This window comes from Nyctibius grandis, chromosome 5 (genome assembly GCF_013368605.1).
Source record: "Nyctibius grandis isolate bNycGra1 chromosome 5, bNycGra1.pri, whole genome shotgun sequence".
In the NCBI taxonomy this organism is placed as follows: Eukaryota; Metazoa; Chordata; class Aves; order Nyctibiiformes; family Nyctibiidae; genus Nyctibius; species Nyctibius grandis.
The window spans coordinates 54,895,753-54,914,036 of NC_090662.1; the positions used below are offsets into that span (position 1 = coordinate 54,895,753).

At 38.2% G+C, this 18,284-nt stretch overlaps 1 protein-coding gene across 4 annotated transcripts in view; it reads right to left on the reverse strand.

Annotated features, from left to right (window-relative positions):
- Nucleotides 1-484: 484 nt before the first annotated feature.
- Nucleotides 485-18,284, reverse strand: part of CDK17 (cyclin dependent kinase 17) — a 107,755-nt gene continuing 89,955 nt past the window's right edge. For all 4 annotated transcript variants that reach the window (XM_068400646.1, XM_068400644.1, XM_068400645.1 and 1 more), the window contains 12 exons: nucleotides 17,505-17,561; nucleotides 15,736-15,850; nucleotides 15,115-15,209; nucleotides 14,201-14,263; nucleotides 11,089-11,212; nucleotides 10,001-10,121; nucleotides 7,154-7,251; nucleotides 6,741-6,846; nucleotides 5,903-5,945; nucleotides 4,617-4,707; nucleotides 4,305-4,382; nucleotides 485-3,870 (listed from right to left, as the gene is read on the reverse strand). In XM_068400646.1, the coding sequence (XP_068256747.1) occupies nucleotides 3,833-3,870; nucleotides 4,305-4,382; nucleotides 4,617-4,707; nucleotides 5,903-5,945; nucleotides 6,741-6,846; nucleotides 7,154-7,251; nucleotides 10,001-10,121; nucleotides 11,089-11,212; nucleotides 14,201-14,263; nucleotides 15,115-15,209; nucleotides 15,736-15,850; nucleotides 17,505-17,561 (1,029 nt within the window). In that variant the 3' untranslated portion in view covers nucleotides 485-3,832. The remainder of the gene's footprint in view (nucleotides 3,871-4,304; nucleotides 4,383-4,616; nucleotides 4,708-5,902; nucleotides 5,946-6,740; nucleotides 6,847-7,153; nucleotides 7,252-10,000; nucleotides 10,122-11,088; nucleotides 11,213-14,200; nucleotides 14,264-15,114; nucleotides 15,210-15,735; nucleotides 15,851-17,504; nucleotides 17,562-18,284) is intronic.

Sequence of the window (18,284 nt, forward strand, 5' to 3'; positions counted from 1 at the left end):
TCATAGAAATGTTGCATTCATTTCAAAGCCAAACTTTACTAAGGGAAAAAAGGTATTGTAACATGCTAACAAGGTGCACAAATTATTTCAGCTCTGCTCGTTAGTGACCAGACAAAAGGATCACATGTCTGTGACCACATGCTGTCAGAGACCAGGTAAGTTCTAATTTTAATTGGATGTCACTACGTGCGATAGCTGTGCATTTCCATACGCTATTTTTTTGGATTTCTTTCACATCTGACCTTAATTCTGGGCATTTCCTGGGTTTATAATACTTAGCTTGGGGATATTTACAACATCCCTTTCACATATTTTGTCCTTGATAACTGAATGTATTCTTAACCTTAATTCCATCTTAACATTGCAAAACAGAAACAATGTACCTTTATTACACTGAAACACTCACGCGCAAACAAGCAGCAAGCAGCCCAAAGAATCCTACCTTGCAGTTTTTCAAATGATTTGCAAATACAAAGTACGTTGATTCTTTCATAATTGTTTATTTTAACTTTTATTGCCCAATTCAGGGATACACTCTGGCTACTTAATGCTGTGGTAAAGCAGCACAAAAATGACACAGCTGTGCTGAGATGCATGTTCCACTAGAGCATTGCTGAGCAACTGGTTTGCCCCTTCCATCTCCCACTCTGTCCTGTCAATTCCTGTCCTCCACCCACCCTCTCTCCCCTTCAGCCTTCACCCGCACATGCAACCTCAGCACCACCTGCCTCTGCCCTGTCTTCAAGCCCACCTTATTGCTACACGCACCTGTATGCACGCTTTGGCATTCCCACCCCGGGGTAGATGGGATACATGGGGTATCTTCTAAAAATAATTACTTCATCAGCAACAACTTGCAGGCCATTTCTCATTAACTGATCACTCATCATCAAGCAAAGGCTATCATACCAAATCTTGGAAGTCATCCATTTTTAGCGACTATCTGCTTGGTTTCCATCACGGTTGAGGTCTTCTCCCAAAAAGGCCAGCAGTCCCTACAGTTCTCGGGGACAGTGAAGCCAAGCCTGTACTGCCTGCTGCTATCAGACAGGAGGCAGAACACTGAATCGCACAAAAATGGTGTCAGAGAAACACCCAGAGACTTCAGACTCACTGACTACTGCCCCCAACAGGCAGCTGCCACTGACCTGTCTCTGCTGATGCAGGAATTTCAATTATAGACAATTAAAAAAAAAAAAAAAAAAAAAAGGAAACCCATTAGCTTGACCACAGATGCCAAGTTTCTTAAGAAATACATTCCTTAAAGCTACCTCCTAATGAAGCAAACTGATTCACTTGCAGGTCCTTAGAAAAACGTCTTTATAAACAGAGTGATTTAATTTTAGGGAAGATCTTTTCGACTGTAACAAAAAAGCTGAATTCCTACTTAAAATGGGAACCTCCTTTTGTTAGCTGCAGCTGATCCCTTTCTAAATTTGTTAATGCACTTTGTTTTACGAGTTAAACCTTTAAGTCCTTTACTCATTAGTGTCACATTATTACTTGGTTCTTTTACGACCTATAAAATATTACTGTTCTAGAAATGCTAAACCCCACATTTATCCACACTGAACATTTACCCTGTATCTTCACTACTCTTGTAAAAAAAAGATGTTTTTCTGATACTTCTCTCTTCAACACCATCACATCTACAACGTTTTCCTACAAAGTTGATCAGTATAAAATCTAGATCAGATCCATAGCAACTATAAAAAAATATATAACAACTATTTCAGGACAAAGGTTTTTCATCAGTGCCAAATCTGCCTCTGACACACACACAACGCTCCCGCTGCAATCAGTGTGAGACCCACTCATGTATCTGAGACACGTAGTATGCTCCTAGACCTAGGCAAGACTTCTGACACCGTGTGACACGCAGGACTTGCTTGCTAACTATTAGACTATGGACCACGTTTACGATAAGATCCTGAACGGCCTCAGTCGCAGATGAGTCACGTTACTTTTCACTGCCACTACTTCTGCATTGCCTGAATTAATAAGCGGCCAAAGTTAAAACTGATGACCCCCACAACACACAGATCTAGCTACACGTTTCCAACAATGCCCCAAGAACTGCAAGTTCACTTAGTCTGTATTTTTAACAAGACAGGGCTTTTGTTATTACAAATTTCAAAACAAAACCAAAGAATTCCACATAATATTTATACTTTCAAAAGTACAATATTAATACAGGTCGGTCAGTTAGAAATAACAGCAGTTTGTTAGGTCTACAAGATTTAACATAAAACCGGTTTACAAATGCTGAGAAGCAGTAGTGGTCCAATAGTCACCATTACACATGAATTTCTCTCTTCCAGAAAATAAAAAAAAATCCCAATTCAAATTTACCAGTATCAATGAAATATTAATAAAACACCCCCAAACATGCCACAATCACTATTCACAAATAAAGTTAAAATGAATATACAAAAATTCACTTAATACTGTTAAATAACAATAAACTACAAGATTTCCTGAACAGAAATGGTAGGACCCCTGAATGTTTTACAGTGAATGTCAGGAAAAATTAAGTTACCTATGACTATTTTCATGATATACCAGCCAAAGATTTACATGACCATTTCAAAATATACCAATAAAGATTTACAGTCTCTTTAAGATGCACTAAACAAATAGGTTCATAAAGGTGAACACAAATGCTTAAAAATACTGTAACCATCACCAAGGGTGTACTTATGATACTCACTGAGATGCATAAGCATAGTAGTAACATGTTTACTATCTCTGGTAAACAGATAACATCTAAGATCTGAAAAACTCTCTAAGTTCCCATTGTAAAAGCTCTGTAGTATAGTGAGTTCTTATCAAGTACAAACTCGCATCTTTCCAGTTGATTTCAAGTGAATAATGCACAAATGGGAGAGCAACAAGGTGGGAACAGTGTGACATTATTCCCATGTTCTTGTGATTTATTGTCCTGTTCCTCTGTAATGAAAAGATTCTGAATTTCAAAAGTAAGCCAGGGCCCAATGTATGAGAGTCATCTTTTACTATTTGTATTTGTAAGTTAAAAACAAGGTAAAAAAGTCATTGCTTCTGCAGGCCCCAAATGCACAACAATGTGCAAATACCTTACGCTGGAGTAAGCCTGACAAAAATCATCATCCAGTCTCCACGCTCTTAATTTATCAATAACTAACGTAGGATCCAAGAGCAAATAATAGCTCCTGTTCACTTGTTTCAATCAACTTCCATACCATGTGCTTTTCAAAACCAATATGCATTATAATTTTTCAACTATTTCAACACATACTTCCAATGTTAAATAAGGAATTAAGTGCCATGAACTTAGAGCATTAAAGATGGTTCACTTATAGCCAAGCAAAGCTATGTTTACATTCCAGGAAACACTGCAGTTTAAGAAATACAAAAAAACGCCGCAGCAGTAGAACATTTTATGAAGAGAAACAGATGCATTCACATATTATAAAGCCATTGCAACTTCTTCAGGCATGGAACTGTTGTGTTAACTATACAGACAGTAGTTATTTAGCAGCAATGATTCCGCAATAAATAATGCACTGTGTTTCTCAGTCCTGCACAAAAATTGCAGCTACAGTTACATCAACAGCTGTAACCTACTGGCTCTAGTGGCAGAGGAGACCTTAAAACCAACTGTACAAAAAATTGTCACACTGTGACAACAAATATAAAAACATAATCTGCAGGTTGGAAATAAAAAGACTCCACTGTGAAGAGGACAGTGTAGACAAACTGCGATTCCAAGTCCACCAACAGAGAGCACTGCCTTCAGATCCGAGTCCTTGACGGATAGGATAGGCTTGGGCTTGACTCTGCATCGCCCACTTTAAAAAAGCATGCTCTGCCTTCTGTTCTTCCCATGTCCTACAACAGAACATGGACCACGGTAAGAAACCGAAGCATTAGCACAACAGAGTATTCTGCTATTATCTACATTTTCTGTCCTTCTGTTTCGAGATAGTATCCTTTCTTTGTGCTTACACCAATATCAGCATCTTTCTTTTAAGTACACTTGCTGCTTTTTTTTTTTTTTACCTTGCCACCGTTCAACACCCACACAGTATGGTTTGAAACTCCAAGATGTTCTCATATTAACAGTCCCTCTGCCCATCCCTAGAAAAATTCACCTCCTTCTGTGCATTTAGCTTATATGTCTCTACAGCAACCACAGCAAATCACTCTTGATATTTGTTTGAGTACATTCACATAGACCAACTGAACAAAGTGTTTTTCAGTTCTGAATGTCTCTGGCACAGCATTCCGTTTGCAGATATGAGAAAATACTAAGCTTTCCATACCTGTCTCTGGGTAAGTGGAATTTCGAAAGCCAGGGTCTTTTTGCAACTGAATCTCTTTTAGACTGAATATTGAAACACCTGGAATGTAACAAAGAAATTAATTCATATCCAAGCATAACTATACTTTATTGAACAAAGTTCTATTCTTTATTATACAGTTTAGATTAAAAAAAATGTTTCCTATTCCCAAATATTTAAGTTAATAGATACCAGACTTCTTTAATAGCTTAGATTTGAGTTTTTCCTTAAGCAACGCACTTAGCTTTAACATACTATCTTAACAATACTCTGCTACTTTACTACTCTTCTTACTTTCAGGCAAAGTGTGTATTCTTGTTCCAAGACTTCTGAAGTACGCATGTTTCATGGCCTCCTCTGCTGAAATTCTCTTCTTCGATTCATACTATTAACATAAAAGGATACAAGTGTGTTAGTTTTCATTTAAAATCTCTTTGCATCACGTGATTTCATCAAAGGGAGAAACAGTTCTACTTGCTCAATATTTCCCGCCCACTCACTAGGACAACTTTGTTTTCATTACTGTTACTTCACACATGAAAATCTAACATATGTTATCTAAATCAGTATTACCAACATGTAACAAGATTGCTATAACAGTCAAAATAACTGCTGTAAATGGATGCAAGTAAAAAATTGACGTAATATTTATTTATAGATGTAACAATGATTAGATGACAGACTTCTGTCTACATTATGTTCTAATATTAAATTGCAATGAAAAGCTATTACATGAGATCACAAAAGTTTTCTAATTCGATGGCCTACGCTGCAGCATTTTGCATAAAATGGAACTTCATACAACATGGTCTTCAATCTGTGCTCAAATGTCTCCTGCTTGGCATATGTGGACATTTGGACAAAGATACAGACATGTAAAAAGCTGTATACAAGTAAAAACAAAGTCCAAACAAGGATTGCAAGTACTGTTCTGATACAACGTGTAAATAGATGAAGACCTGATGCAGAATTTAAATCATAGGCTGCAAAGCAGAGTAACTGCACTCCACCTCAGGTACTAAGAATTTTTAACACCATGAAGTTACAGGGCATCTACTCAAAAGAGTTGGCCTTCCACCTTGCTTTCCCTCCTTTTGCTTCAGGCTCATTTTTAACACAGATTAAAAGATTAAACCCACACACCACTTCACATTTTGAATACAGTTTGCAAGATCAAAGACTAATATTACACCTTAGTAACTGCTTCTCTAGCAGTAAGCTAAGTTCATCATTACAGAAATTTAGTATTTGTATTTAAAAGTTCTGTTTTAATACCATATTTCACGAGAGATTTCTTTTTTTCAGGGAATTGCTAACACAGAATCAATTCTATTTTTACAAAAAGTAGTAAGAGAAGAAATAACTTATGGCAGAAATAAAAAAATAAAAAGATTAAACATCAGGTTTTAAATTCTTACAGTACAAAGGCTTCTCAAATCTCTCATCCCCTACAGACTCAGCTGCACATTCTACTTTGAGACAGATCAACAGATACTGTATCTTCTAATACATTTTGTAAATAATATATTAAAACTCTAAACTTGCACTTTTATAAAGTAAAGCCAGAAAACACGTCTTACTTGAAGGAACTTCGCTATCAATTCAATTCCTTCCGTGTCTAGCCTAAAAATAAAAGTATTTAAAAAAAATAAAACAGTTATTGAACTATAGCCACAAAAGCAAAACTGCAAAGGAACTGACTTCGTTAAATGATATCAAACCTGAAAATTAAATTTAAACACGCAAATTCTTTCACTTAAACAACTTTTCTGCATGTTAATGTGTATACATACAAGTACCAACACCCCAGAACAATACTATTTGAAAAACACTGGGGACAGACAAATCCTGAGCTTTGTATTGTGATTCACTAAGTTGACCTGGATCATTTATTTCAGTGGAAAAGCTGCTTTTTTTTTTAAAGCCTAACACTACTCATTTACCAGAAGGACACAATGTTAGATCTTTTTCTTCAGCGTGGATAAAAAAATGTTGTAGTCTTTGTTATAAAGTTTATTTATAATAACTGTGCAGACCCTTCAAATTCCTCATAAGGGTTAGAATGATTTCAAGAGACTGCTCAAGGAAACCTGGCCATTTTACCAATGGACCTATTCTATAACAGAAGAGACTTTGGATTATTTAGGAAGTGCTGTGTGAATACTGCTACTATGCAGGCATTATTAACCGGAGTTTATAGTTCTCTATGTCATTAAGGAGCTGTGGTACCTTGAACAATACTAGACAAAGTAATCACGTAGTATCAGGATTATGCTTTGCATTACTATCTGCACACAATAACACAACTGATGTGTAGTTTTCTAGCATTCAGTAGCAGACTGTACTTGGAAACATGTTCACATTTACATACACAAAGCCACTGGGATGCATATTTTCTAGTAATAAAATACAAAGTACCTTGGTGCATGGTTGATGAGGGGTTGTGGTTTATACTTAGGAAAGTTGTAGTTTCTAAATTCATCACTGGAAGAAATGCCTGGCCATGTTTCTTGACATGGGGTTCCTGCATTTAAAAAAAGTAACAAATTCAACTTAAAAAAAAGGTAAAGAAAACAACTTTGACTTAAATTAGCATTTAATTCTGTAATTTACACAGGAAAGAAAGAAAAAAAATCAATGAGTCTGTGTTGTACAAACTCAGCTGTGCACTCAGCTCCGTTATTTTTGATCAAGAGTACACTCATTCACCTTAACTACAATGCAATATAAAATATCATTGTTCATAGATAAAGATCTACAGTTCTTGTGGAAAAAGTGTTTAGAAGAACAAACATCTAGCATTAACATTACTGCTAAAAGTATCCATTTACCCAGAAGTCTGAAAATTAAGTGCAGTTCATCTTCAACAGTCGAACCAGGAAAAAGAGGCCTTCCTGATGCCATTTCAAAAAATATGCATCCAACACCCCTTTAAAAAAACAGAGAAAAATATAAATCAGAAAGAATCCAACAATTGAAGCTTTCAGCTCTACAAGACTTCTGTGATTTCTCTTCAACTAAAACAAATTATAAAATTAGTTGTTAGCCATACACTGCTATTAGAAATATTGTTTTGAAAGATATCACAGAATCACAGAATCACAGAATGTTAGGGATTGGAAGGGACCTCGAAAGATCATCTAGTCCAATCCCCCTGCCGGAGCAGGATTGCCTAGACCATATCACACAGGAACACGTCCAGGCGGGTTTTGAATGTCTCCAGAGAAGGAGACTCCACAACCTCTCTGGGCAGCCTGTTCCAGTGTTCAGTCACCCTCACCGTAAAGAAGTTTTTCCTCATATTTATGCGGAACCTCCTGTGTTCCAGCTTGCACCCATTGCCCCTTGTCCTGTCAAGGGATGTCACTGAGAAGAGCCTGGCTCCATCCTCATGACACTTGCCCTTTACATATTTATAAACATTAATGAGGTCACCCCTCAGTCTCCTCTTCTCTAAGCTAAAGAGACCCAGCTCCCTCAGCCTCTCCTCATAAGGGAGATGTTCCACCCCCTTAATCATCTTCGTGGCTCTGCGCTGGACTCTCTCTAGCAGTTCCCTGTCCTTCTTGAACTGAGGGGCCCAGAACTGGACACAATATTCCAGATGCGGCCTCACCAGGGCAGAGTAGAGGGGGAGGAGAACCTCTCTTGACCTGCTGACCACACCCCTTCTAATACACCCCAGGATGCCATTGGCCTTCTTGGCCACAAGGGCACACTGCTGGCTCATGGTCATCGTGCTGTCCACCAGGACCCCCAGGTCCCTTTCCCCTCCGCTGCTCTCCAACAGGTCTGTCCCCAACTTGTACTCATACCTGGGATTGTTCTTGCCCAGATGCAGGACTCTACACTTGCCCTTGTTATATTTCATTAAGTTTCTCCCCGCCCAACTCTCCAGCCTGTCTAGGTCTCTCTGAATGGCTGCGCAGCCTTCCGGTGCATCAGCCACTCCTCCCAGTTTGGTGTCATCAGCGAACTTGCTGACAGCACACTCTAATCCCTCATCCAAGTCATTAATGAATATACTGAATAGAACTGGTCCCAGTACCGACCCTTGAGGGACTCCGCTAGACACAGGCCTCCAACTGGACTCTGTCCCATTGACCACCACTCTCTGGCTTCTTTCCTTCAGCCAGTTCACAAGCCACCTCACTACCTGATCATCCAGACCACACTTCCTCAGTTTAGCTGCGAGGATGCTGTGGGAGACCGTGTCAAACGCTTTACTGAAATCGAGATAGACCACATCCACAGCTTTACCATCATCTATCCACCGGGTTATGTCCTCGTAAAAGGCTATTAAGTTGGTTGAGCATGACTTCCCCTTGGTGAAGCCATGTTGAGTGCCCCTAATGATCCCCCTATCCTTGATGTGCCTAGAGACAGCACCAAGGATAAGTTGTTCCATCACCTTTCCGGGGATGGAGGTGAGGCTGACCGGTCTATAGTTACCCGGGTCCTCCTTCTTGCCCTTTTTGAAGACTGGAGTGACATTCGCTTTCCTCCAGTCCTCAGGCACCTCTCCCGTTGCCCACGACTTAGCAAAGATGATGGAGAGTGGCCTAGCAATGACTTCCGCCAGCTCCCTCAGCACCCGCGGGTGCATCCCATCAGGGCCCATGGATTTATGGACGTCCAGGTTGCTTAATTGGTCCCTGACCCAGCCCTCATCAACCAAGACAGATTCCTCCTCTATCCTGACTTCTTCTGGGGCCTCAGGGGTCCGGGGCTCTTCAGGACAGCCTCCAACAGTATAGACAGAGGCAAAGAAGGCATTCAGTAACTCTGCCTTCTTTTTATCCTCTGTCTCCAGGGCCCCCACCTCATTCATCAGTGGGCCTACATTGCCTCTAGTGTTGGTTTTACCTGCAATGTATTTGAAGAAGCCCTTTCTGTTGTCCTTGACCTCTCTTGCAAGGTTTAATTCCAAGGAGGCCTTAGCTTTCCTAGTTGCCTCCCTACATCCTCTGACAACAGACTTATATTCCTCCCAAGTGGCCAGCCCCTCCTTCCATGATCTGTACACCCTTTTCTTCCACTTGAGTTTGCCCAGCAGTTCCCTGTTTAACCATGCAGGTCTCCTGGTACCCTTCCTTGACTTCCTACCTGCTGGGATGCTCTGATCTTGAGCTCGGAAGAAGCAGTCCTTGAATGCTAACCATCTTGAGCCCCCTTACCTTCTAGTACCCTATCCCATGCGATTTCCCCTAGCAATTGCTTGAAAAGGCCAAAGTTGGCCCTACTGAAGTCCAGGGTAGCAACAAAAAAACCTGGACTTCAGTAAGTCCAGGGTAGCAACAAAAGAACTGTCAAAGACTAAACAAAACCTATGTCATAGTTATATTGTATCCTCTTCATTCAGGTGTCACGTTTATCAATTGTATTAAAGTTCATCGTAAAATACCATGTTCTCATGTTATTAGGAGAACGTTTGGTTTCTTCCCCTAATGCTGTGGGCCTAATGCCTGCACACTCTAAGCAATAAAAAGGTACTCTACATTTTCAAAGAGAAATAATAGCATCTTCCCTGTCTGCTAATCTATTCTCTAAAAATCTCAGTTATAGCCTTCAAAAATTCAAAGGATGAGTATTTGAATGCTACTATACAATAATAAAGAGTTGACATTTTTTCAACTTGGCTGAGAACAAACATTTAAATTAGACAAAGCTATACAAACCACATGTCAATTTGAGTTGAATACTCTGAAGATCCGAGGAGAACATCAGGTGGTCTGTACCATAACGTGACAACTTCATTGGAATAGGTCTTTGTAGGAACAGACTTTGCTCTAGCCAATCCTTGATAAAAAGAGAAATAGTCACGTGCAGCTTGCCGAAATCTTTTTTTTTGCATGGAATTGACAAAGAATTAAGAGCTAAATCAACCTTATGATACTTCCTAAATACCTTCCCTCAATGTTCATTAAAAAGCCCTAACAAATACATTTCTACAACTTGTGATTTGCCTCTTAGCTTTTACAGTAATCTCACGATCAGCATTTTTAAGCATAGAAGACAGGTAAACAGGTCAAAACTTGGAGTAATCCTATGAATTTCATTACAACAACAAAGCGTTAGATCAATACGACACCTATCCCCTGTGAAAACCCTGCTGCACTATTTCCATTTGAGAATTACGCTGCAAAATGCCGAAGGCTACAGACAAAGAATGAAATGGTGGAAAAAGACCAAATCAGCTTTGGATCAGCAGGTGTTTTCCATCCTAACATTGTCAGTTTGTCAGTAATATCTTCAATAAAATTTAGGTCTATCGCGTTAGATGCAATCTGCTGAGCAACTTTCATTCACATACAACGGAAAAAAACAATGGTAGCAAAACTTTCAAAGGACCTTCCTGACAGAAGATAACAGGAAACTGTGAATGCCCCACTCTACCGGCAATCCCAAAGGAACTTGGTGTATCAGCGATTGAGTTAACACCTGATAGACCCCTTCTCTCTCCATCTCTGCTTTGAAGTGACTGTGGAGTGTTAGGAAAAACAACTTGAGCTCCACCTTAAGGATCTGACTGTCAATTTCAAAGGAAGGTGTGGGACTACTTTCAAACCACAAGTCAAGCCACAGTATTACCTATGCACCTATTACTTTGATTACTAATCTCCTGTAAAAGGCTGACTTTCATTTTCCATCTGAGAACGCACAAATTCACTACAGACCTGATGTTCTCATCTTTTCTTTATACAGACAGATGCCTCTCTTTTGCTGAGTGAAGAAAATATTTGTTACAGAATAATTTCGTCCATACCAAAGTCTGCAAGCTTCAGTTCTCCTTTCTCGTTAATTAGTAGATTTTGTGGCTTCAGATCTCGATGTAATACCTTTCTCCTATGACAGTATGCCAAACCACGAAGAATCTGGTATAAAAATAGCTACAAAAGAGAACATTTGTATAAATTAGACTAAAAATGTTAATCTACAGATTACACGTCTAAAACAGCCCACTTGGGCACTGTAGAGTTAAGTCTCTGTATTGTAAGCAGGACAAAAACACTTCTCAAAAAGTTACTTTTCCATATGAACATATTGTGAACATCTTCACTACTGTTTACAGATTTAAAATCCTTTTATGCTAATGTACTGCTTTAACACGATACTTTACAGCAAAGATTTTAAGAGCAATTTGTTCTGCTTACCTGAAGAGAACCACAGGGCTGTTTATTTCTAAGTAAGCATTGACCAGTGCTCTTCCCCACACTAATGTCTTTAAAGGTAACTGTCTCGGACTATACTCAAGTCCCCTTCTGCCACAGAATCCCTTCTGAAAATGCAGCTCAGCATCCTTTCTATCCAATTGTGCTAAACTATGTAAAGAACATTTAGCGTGCTGTTGGAAAAATACACTTGGATTCACAAGCTCAGAAAACATGGAGAAATGGGGAAATGAGGATTACTAAAACAGCCCAACTGCTTCTGGCGTTTATATTTATCCCCTCACCTTGACAAACACAGGTTTATTTTAGTCCTTTGGAACAGCAAGCCCAGCAAGCAGCTTCAGTCATGCATATTAATGCTGCACATATATAGACACAGAAGTAGCAGAGGATGCAGAAAGGTTTAGCAGAGGGCAGCCAAGCAAGTCTACTGTATCACTGCATTAAGAACTACTATTTTGCAGTTTCTGTATGTATAAAGGGTCTGATCTTAAACACGGGACTTCTGGGTAGCCATTGCTGGCATTTACCACACAACAGTCCTCAGCCAGTACAGATGATCAAATGTACAATGAAAAAATATAGAGCATTACAGAAAGCAATGTTTACCAATGTGACAAATTCAGCATGTAATAGGACTTTTGAGTAGAAACACTAGAATGTTTTTACATGACCATTTTCTAATACATCAGTTTATTTTTGTACCAGGTGACACCACCAAATTCTTTTTCCCAAACTGGACAAATACACAGCAGGTGTAGTTTACATCCATCTGTTCTCAGTCTGCTTACGTGGGATTTATCTGTTCTAGAAAAAAAGGAATTGGGATAGATTTTTTTTTCCTTTCTTTTATTTTTCAAAGAGCAGAATAAGAAGCAACAAGTTTTGTTCCATCTCCTCAGGTCCATACTGTTGCAGGGATAGTCAGTCCCAAGTAATATTAACAAGACTGCTGTGGAAATTGATAGCCATCTCCTGCGTGCACTGGGACTGCAAGGATTAGAGTCAAGAAGGCGAAGCAGATTATTCTACAGAAATTGTGGATCTTCACCACAGCTGGCATGGATCCTTTTGGAAATGCACATTATGACACATATTAGCTCAAAATTTTGTTTGAAAGAGTAATACCTGCAGAGATCACACACATCTCTATATTGTACATCTTCATTTAGTTAAGTCAAAACCCTAAAATTAGCTGAGGAATGTGAGGGGAATGATGACAGGGAGGTCTCTCAAATGTTAATAATGACCCAAACCCCCACGGTTATTTTAAGGTAAGCACCTACAGCTACTACATTTAAGCAGCTGTTCTGTTTTCCCAGTGCCAAAGGTACTGACCATATAAATCTGCTCTTAGGGCACAGCTTAAACCATCGGCAAACAAGGAAAAACAGTTCCTCTGTTTAGCTCAGATTACGACAAGCAGATTCTGCTTGTTCTCTAACTGCACTTATTACAGGAGTTAGCTTCCTACTTCCAGCTTTCCTTTATTTTTTTTAAGCTTAAAGCACTACTTATTAACTTGCAGTTAATTAAAAACACAAGCACAATTATGTTTTTTGTTGTCTCTCTGAAGCAGATACAAATTAAAAAATTTCCTTTTGCAGACTCTCAAAGGAAGCAAAAGAGTAGGTTAAGGGCAGATGTCTTTCCCTGGAGATACTTACTGCAATGTGACAAGAGAATAAAAGAAAAAGCTATCCAAACAGTAAGCAATATCTACACAATTCAACTAAGAACAGATTTCTCAACTTGCAACTAAGCCAAAACCAAGGATGAAGACTGCTGGAATGCACACAAAGCCCACCACTTCACAGTATTTAGTACATTGTGTTGTCAACCACATTTGTGCCATGTGCTACTGTACAGGAATAAGGCTGCAATACAGCAGGGTGATACTGGTAACCCAGCCTCCTCGGACAACTTCACTCATTTCAAGATAGTATTGTCCTCTGTTTGGAATCTTGTTTGTAAAGCCATAAGTATGAAAGAACATAAACAGTTATTCCAGTTTTCCAAATCAAAACCTATTTGTTATGAGAGGTAACACTGGAACCTGAGTTAGTTTCAGCAGGCCAGACTGGAAACTGAATCACTTGACCTGGCCACAGCCATAGTTGAAAGCAACAGACGTTGAAAGCAACAGACAATTAAACCTTAAAGAAAATAATTTCTATTTTATTATTAATGGAAAGATGAACATTGCTCATTCTTAAATATGTATTATTAATTACTTACTTGTGTGGTAGGCAGTGGCATCCAAAACTACATTCATAACTGACACTACATTTTCTTCAGTGTGCATATTTTATGTTATTTGAGGCTATAGCACACTACAGGCTTAACTTAATAAATGAGTATAAAATAATGGAAGGACAAGAAGAGGTCAGAAGAGTTATGAATATTATTTTTTAGGAAGTTTTTAATTTTAAATATGTAACTTCAAAGAGAATGAAAACATATAAGGTTATATAATCTCCTGTTTTCAGTGTTTTAAACACTTAAAAACCATCAAAACCAAAAAGAAAGACTCCATCTGATGTCAAATGTAGTTAAGCCAGGCCCAAAGGTCAAAAAGGAAGTTGTTTCTTAATTTTATTATTTTTTTTAAAAGCCCTAAACCATACAGCTCCTGATTATTAAGTTCTCTGAAACTCTTAGAACAGAGAAAGCTGGAAGACAGTCAGTGTCACCGAAAACACTCACCTTTACGTTATGCATACTCATGATGTTACCACAGTCATCCATGTACTGCTTCAGATCCTTGTCCTGTCAAAACACCATCATCATGTTCAGTAAAATTGTGAACAACAGATTACGTGAATATTATTTATTGTTAGAACTGAAATAATTAGAAAACTGAGTTTTTTGCAAAAGATATTCAATGATAAAAATCCCAGAAGCCTGAACACGCAGAAAACAACTGGCTTTCCAGAGGATATAAATACTCATGTTTTCCAGCAAACTGCATCATCTCAGACAACATTATTTGTTACTGCCTTCTCCTCCATCTTGTGTGTAGCACAGCATTTTATGAAGCTCCTATATTCTCCAATTACATTGGAAGTAAAGAGTTTTTCTTCATCCCTCTTATTATGCTTATATATTCCAGCATATTATACAAAAAGATCATTAGGTAAAGCTTCAGTGAGAAAGTGAAGCGTCTGCAGTGCAAGAGGTGAGCAAGTGAGATATGTAATTGTGGAAACTTGCTTGAAAAGATTGTTACAAAAACATGGAATGTGTTGTTTACTTCGAAGTATACGTTTTTCCTTAGCTAACTTGTGAGAGTTGTGCAATAACAGAAAAATATCATTTAAATAATAGTCTGATTATCCTTTTTTACAGTTAATGATTTTGGTACAAGTAGATAGTTTGCTCAAGTAGATCACCACTAACTGCTATTAATGAAACGCTGAAATGATCAGAACAGTATTTGCTAATATACAGCAATTTAAGAACGGAATACACTTTTCTCATTTTCAGCTGAATGATTCTAGATGCAGGAGAAAACTACAACAGTCCCAGTATTTTTAAAAAGAGTACAGAATTTTGATATGTCTGTGTTACTTAGAAGCAATAAATCAAATGTAAAGCTCGCTAGTTGTTTAAGCACTTACCAGATACTCGAAAACAAGAGTCAAAGACTTGTCTGTGTGTACAATATCGTGTAATGTAACAATATTTGCATGCTTCAGGTCTTTTAATAATGACACTGCAAAAGAGAATTTTAAGTATAAAATAAATAAATGCAAAACACACAAGCAGTAAATGCATTTCTAGCAAGTTCTTACATATAAGCTATTTATTTTTTTAAATTAAAAAGCTATTTTTAAGAACACAATACTCATATAGATTAAGTTAGTAAGAAAGGTATTTAATCAAAACACCAGACATTTGAGTAACAAACTGTAAATGTTCCCTAAATTATACATTTCAGGCAGAAGTAGTCATTTAGTAAAATGTATTCTGAATCCCTGACAGTTACTCACTAATAATAGCCTAATTCAGTATAAGATAATCCATTTATAACACTGCATTTGAGAACACAACCACCCCCCCTTAAAATGAACAAATTTGAAACATTGACTTAATAAGTCTAGACTAAAATTTTCCTCATTGAAACTAATATCATTTCATTAATCTCCCACATAGGCTATGTATTTCCAAGTACTAACAGTACTTTGGTCAAAAAGAAATCCATAAGAATCTGAAATTCTAAGTACAAAAAAAGTTACCACCTTCTCTTATGGCTGTGCATGGTGCTCCCTCTTCGTGTTCCAGTCGGATTTCTTTCAGAGCTACCAGGTTCTCTGTCAATTTACTTCTCCCCTTATAAACTGTTGCATAAGTACCCTGCAAAATGGAAAAAGAAGGAAATTTTTACAAGTTGTTCCTTCATTGAACGATCAGTTAAAAAAGAAAATACAAACTTCTGTCTGAGGTTCTAACAGGTTTCATTTTGGATAGGAATAGTTTTTACATTTTCTTCTTTCGATATATGTAGAACTACAAAAATATTTTGTAAGCACAGGTCTGAACACACAGAAGACACAAGGGATGCATGGGCTTAACAGCTCTGAAAATTACATGGAAAGCTATACACCATATCGCTACCAAAGTAGTCAGATCAGGTAGCGTTAAGTTCACTAAGTTCACTGCTGGGATCATTTACCCTCTTGAAAGTCTCTATTTGATTAAAACTAGCTCAGGTATCTCTACACTACGCTGCAGTTATGTTTCCAAAGGCTGCAGACATACTCTTCCATTACTTTTATGAAAAAATATAACTCCTTTTGATAGCTTCTTGTTTTCATCACATATTTTACATGAGAAATATTTTGGTGGGAGGAGGGGGGGAGTTGTCAAAGTTTCATTTTGGTTGACGTAATGAACAGTGAACATTATGAAGCTTATCTTTCTCAATTATATTTTTTTGCTTAGACAATAACAGATTCAAAACTCTCAAGGCGTGTTACATAAGGACAAGAAATTCTGACAAAACAGCAAGTAGGTACAACTAATCCCAGCAATTGCAAAGAGGAAGCAACAAAGTTACAGAAACTGCCCTAGGTTACAGTACATACCTGCTGTTGTCCACTACACTTTGTAAGCAAGTGAGATAACGTACACGTGCAACTATGACTTGATAGCTACACTAGATTAACATTCCTCCAAAGATATGCAATGTTTTGTCATTTCTAGTGACCCACCTTACAAGTACTAAAGGCAAAATAAAAAATAAATGCATTTGGAAATGAAAACGTTGCAAATGGCGAACCAGCTGCGATATTCACAGCAGAGATGCTGACCATCCCTGCCCTTCTGCAGTGTTCAGTGTGTGCCATTCCAGTGCTCCTTGTCCATTTTTGATCCCATTAGCCAGCCTCAATCAAATTGTTCAAGACTGACACCTGGCCCCTCCTGAATTCTACCGTTTCTCTGGAAGTCAGAGGCTGGGTGGAGGTAGAAAGCCATATTACTGCCCTCCCAGAAGGAAAGGCAAACTCAGTGTCATGTTATTTCACTTGGCAGCACCTGCCTGGCTGCCCAGCTCAGGCATGCAGGCTTCTCTACCAGAAGATGCATAGCTGCTGCCTGCTCCCTGCAAGCGCTGGCTTCTTGTCCAGCACGAGTGTTCCCCAATACCTAACTCATGGCAGGAGGACACCAGACTTAACTAGTTTTATTATCGACAGAATAATTTTGTCTATCTGCATACAAACCCAGCCTACATAAGAAGGTCACAGATCATTTGCTTATGGAGACTTGCTCTTCCCCAGCTCAGTGATGGGGTTTCCTGCTCTTTTCTTGTTGCTTATTGTATATGCATAGAACATTTGTATGGTTGTGACATTGTTACACATGTTGAATGTGTTTGGTTTACTGAAAAGAGAAATTCAGTGGGTATTTTGAGGGATATGGAGATTTTCATTTAACATTTATGTAAAATTTTACACAAGACATTACCATGAAAGCAGTAATCATTTCAAAAGAAAGCTATACATACCTCTCCGAGCTTTTCTAACTTGATATAGGTTTCCATTTTTCCAAATCCAATTTCTGACTGCAATGAAATGGAAAAATCGATCACTAAAACTGAACACTTTATTTATACATCATTTCATCAGCAAGCTAAATGTCGTTTCAGAAACATACCTGATAGTACTTGACCAAAAACCACACAATTCTGCTATTTTTTTAAAAAATTAATATATTATTATATAAATGCATGTCAGCATCCAAGCCCAATGCTCAGCCTGTTGGCCAGTCTACTATGTATCCTGGAAGGACTATGTACTGAGTTACACTTAGACCTAAAACCCACTTCACCCTACCTCCTACTTAAGTCTTCTCCACTCTTCTGATTTGATTACCACTAATGAGGTTGTTACAGCTTAAAGCACAGAAGTTATCTCAAACTACTGCATCCTTTCTCTTGCTTAGCATAACCACATGCTGCTGCTTCTTTCAAAATAACTTTCATTACTTATTTGCTCTCTACCGATATATATAAAACATTCAAGATCTCAGCTCATTTTCCTCTCCCATTCTGACCTCTCAATGCCTCTCAGTCTAAAACTGCCAGTAAAACACCTAAACATCATTATTCCACAAGCTTCAGCTTTGTCTCAAGAATTTATGTTTCATGGCTCATAACTTCAAGTGTTTGTGTATTTTACTTGGATCTATTCACCTTCTCTTTTTTTTGTCACCAACTTAGCTCTGCAATGCAAGCCAGGAGGGTTTGCCTGCCCATATAACACCTTTTTCTGAAGACTGTAAGATC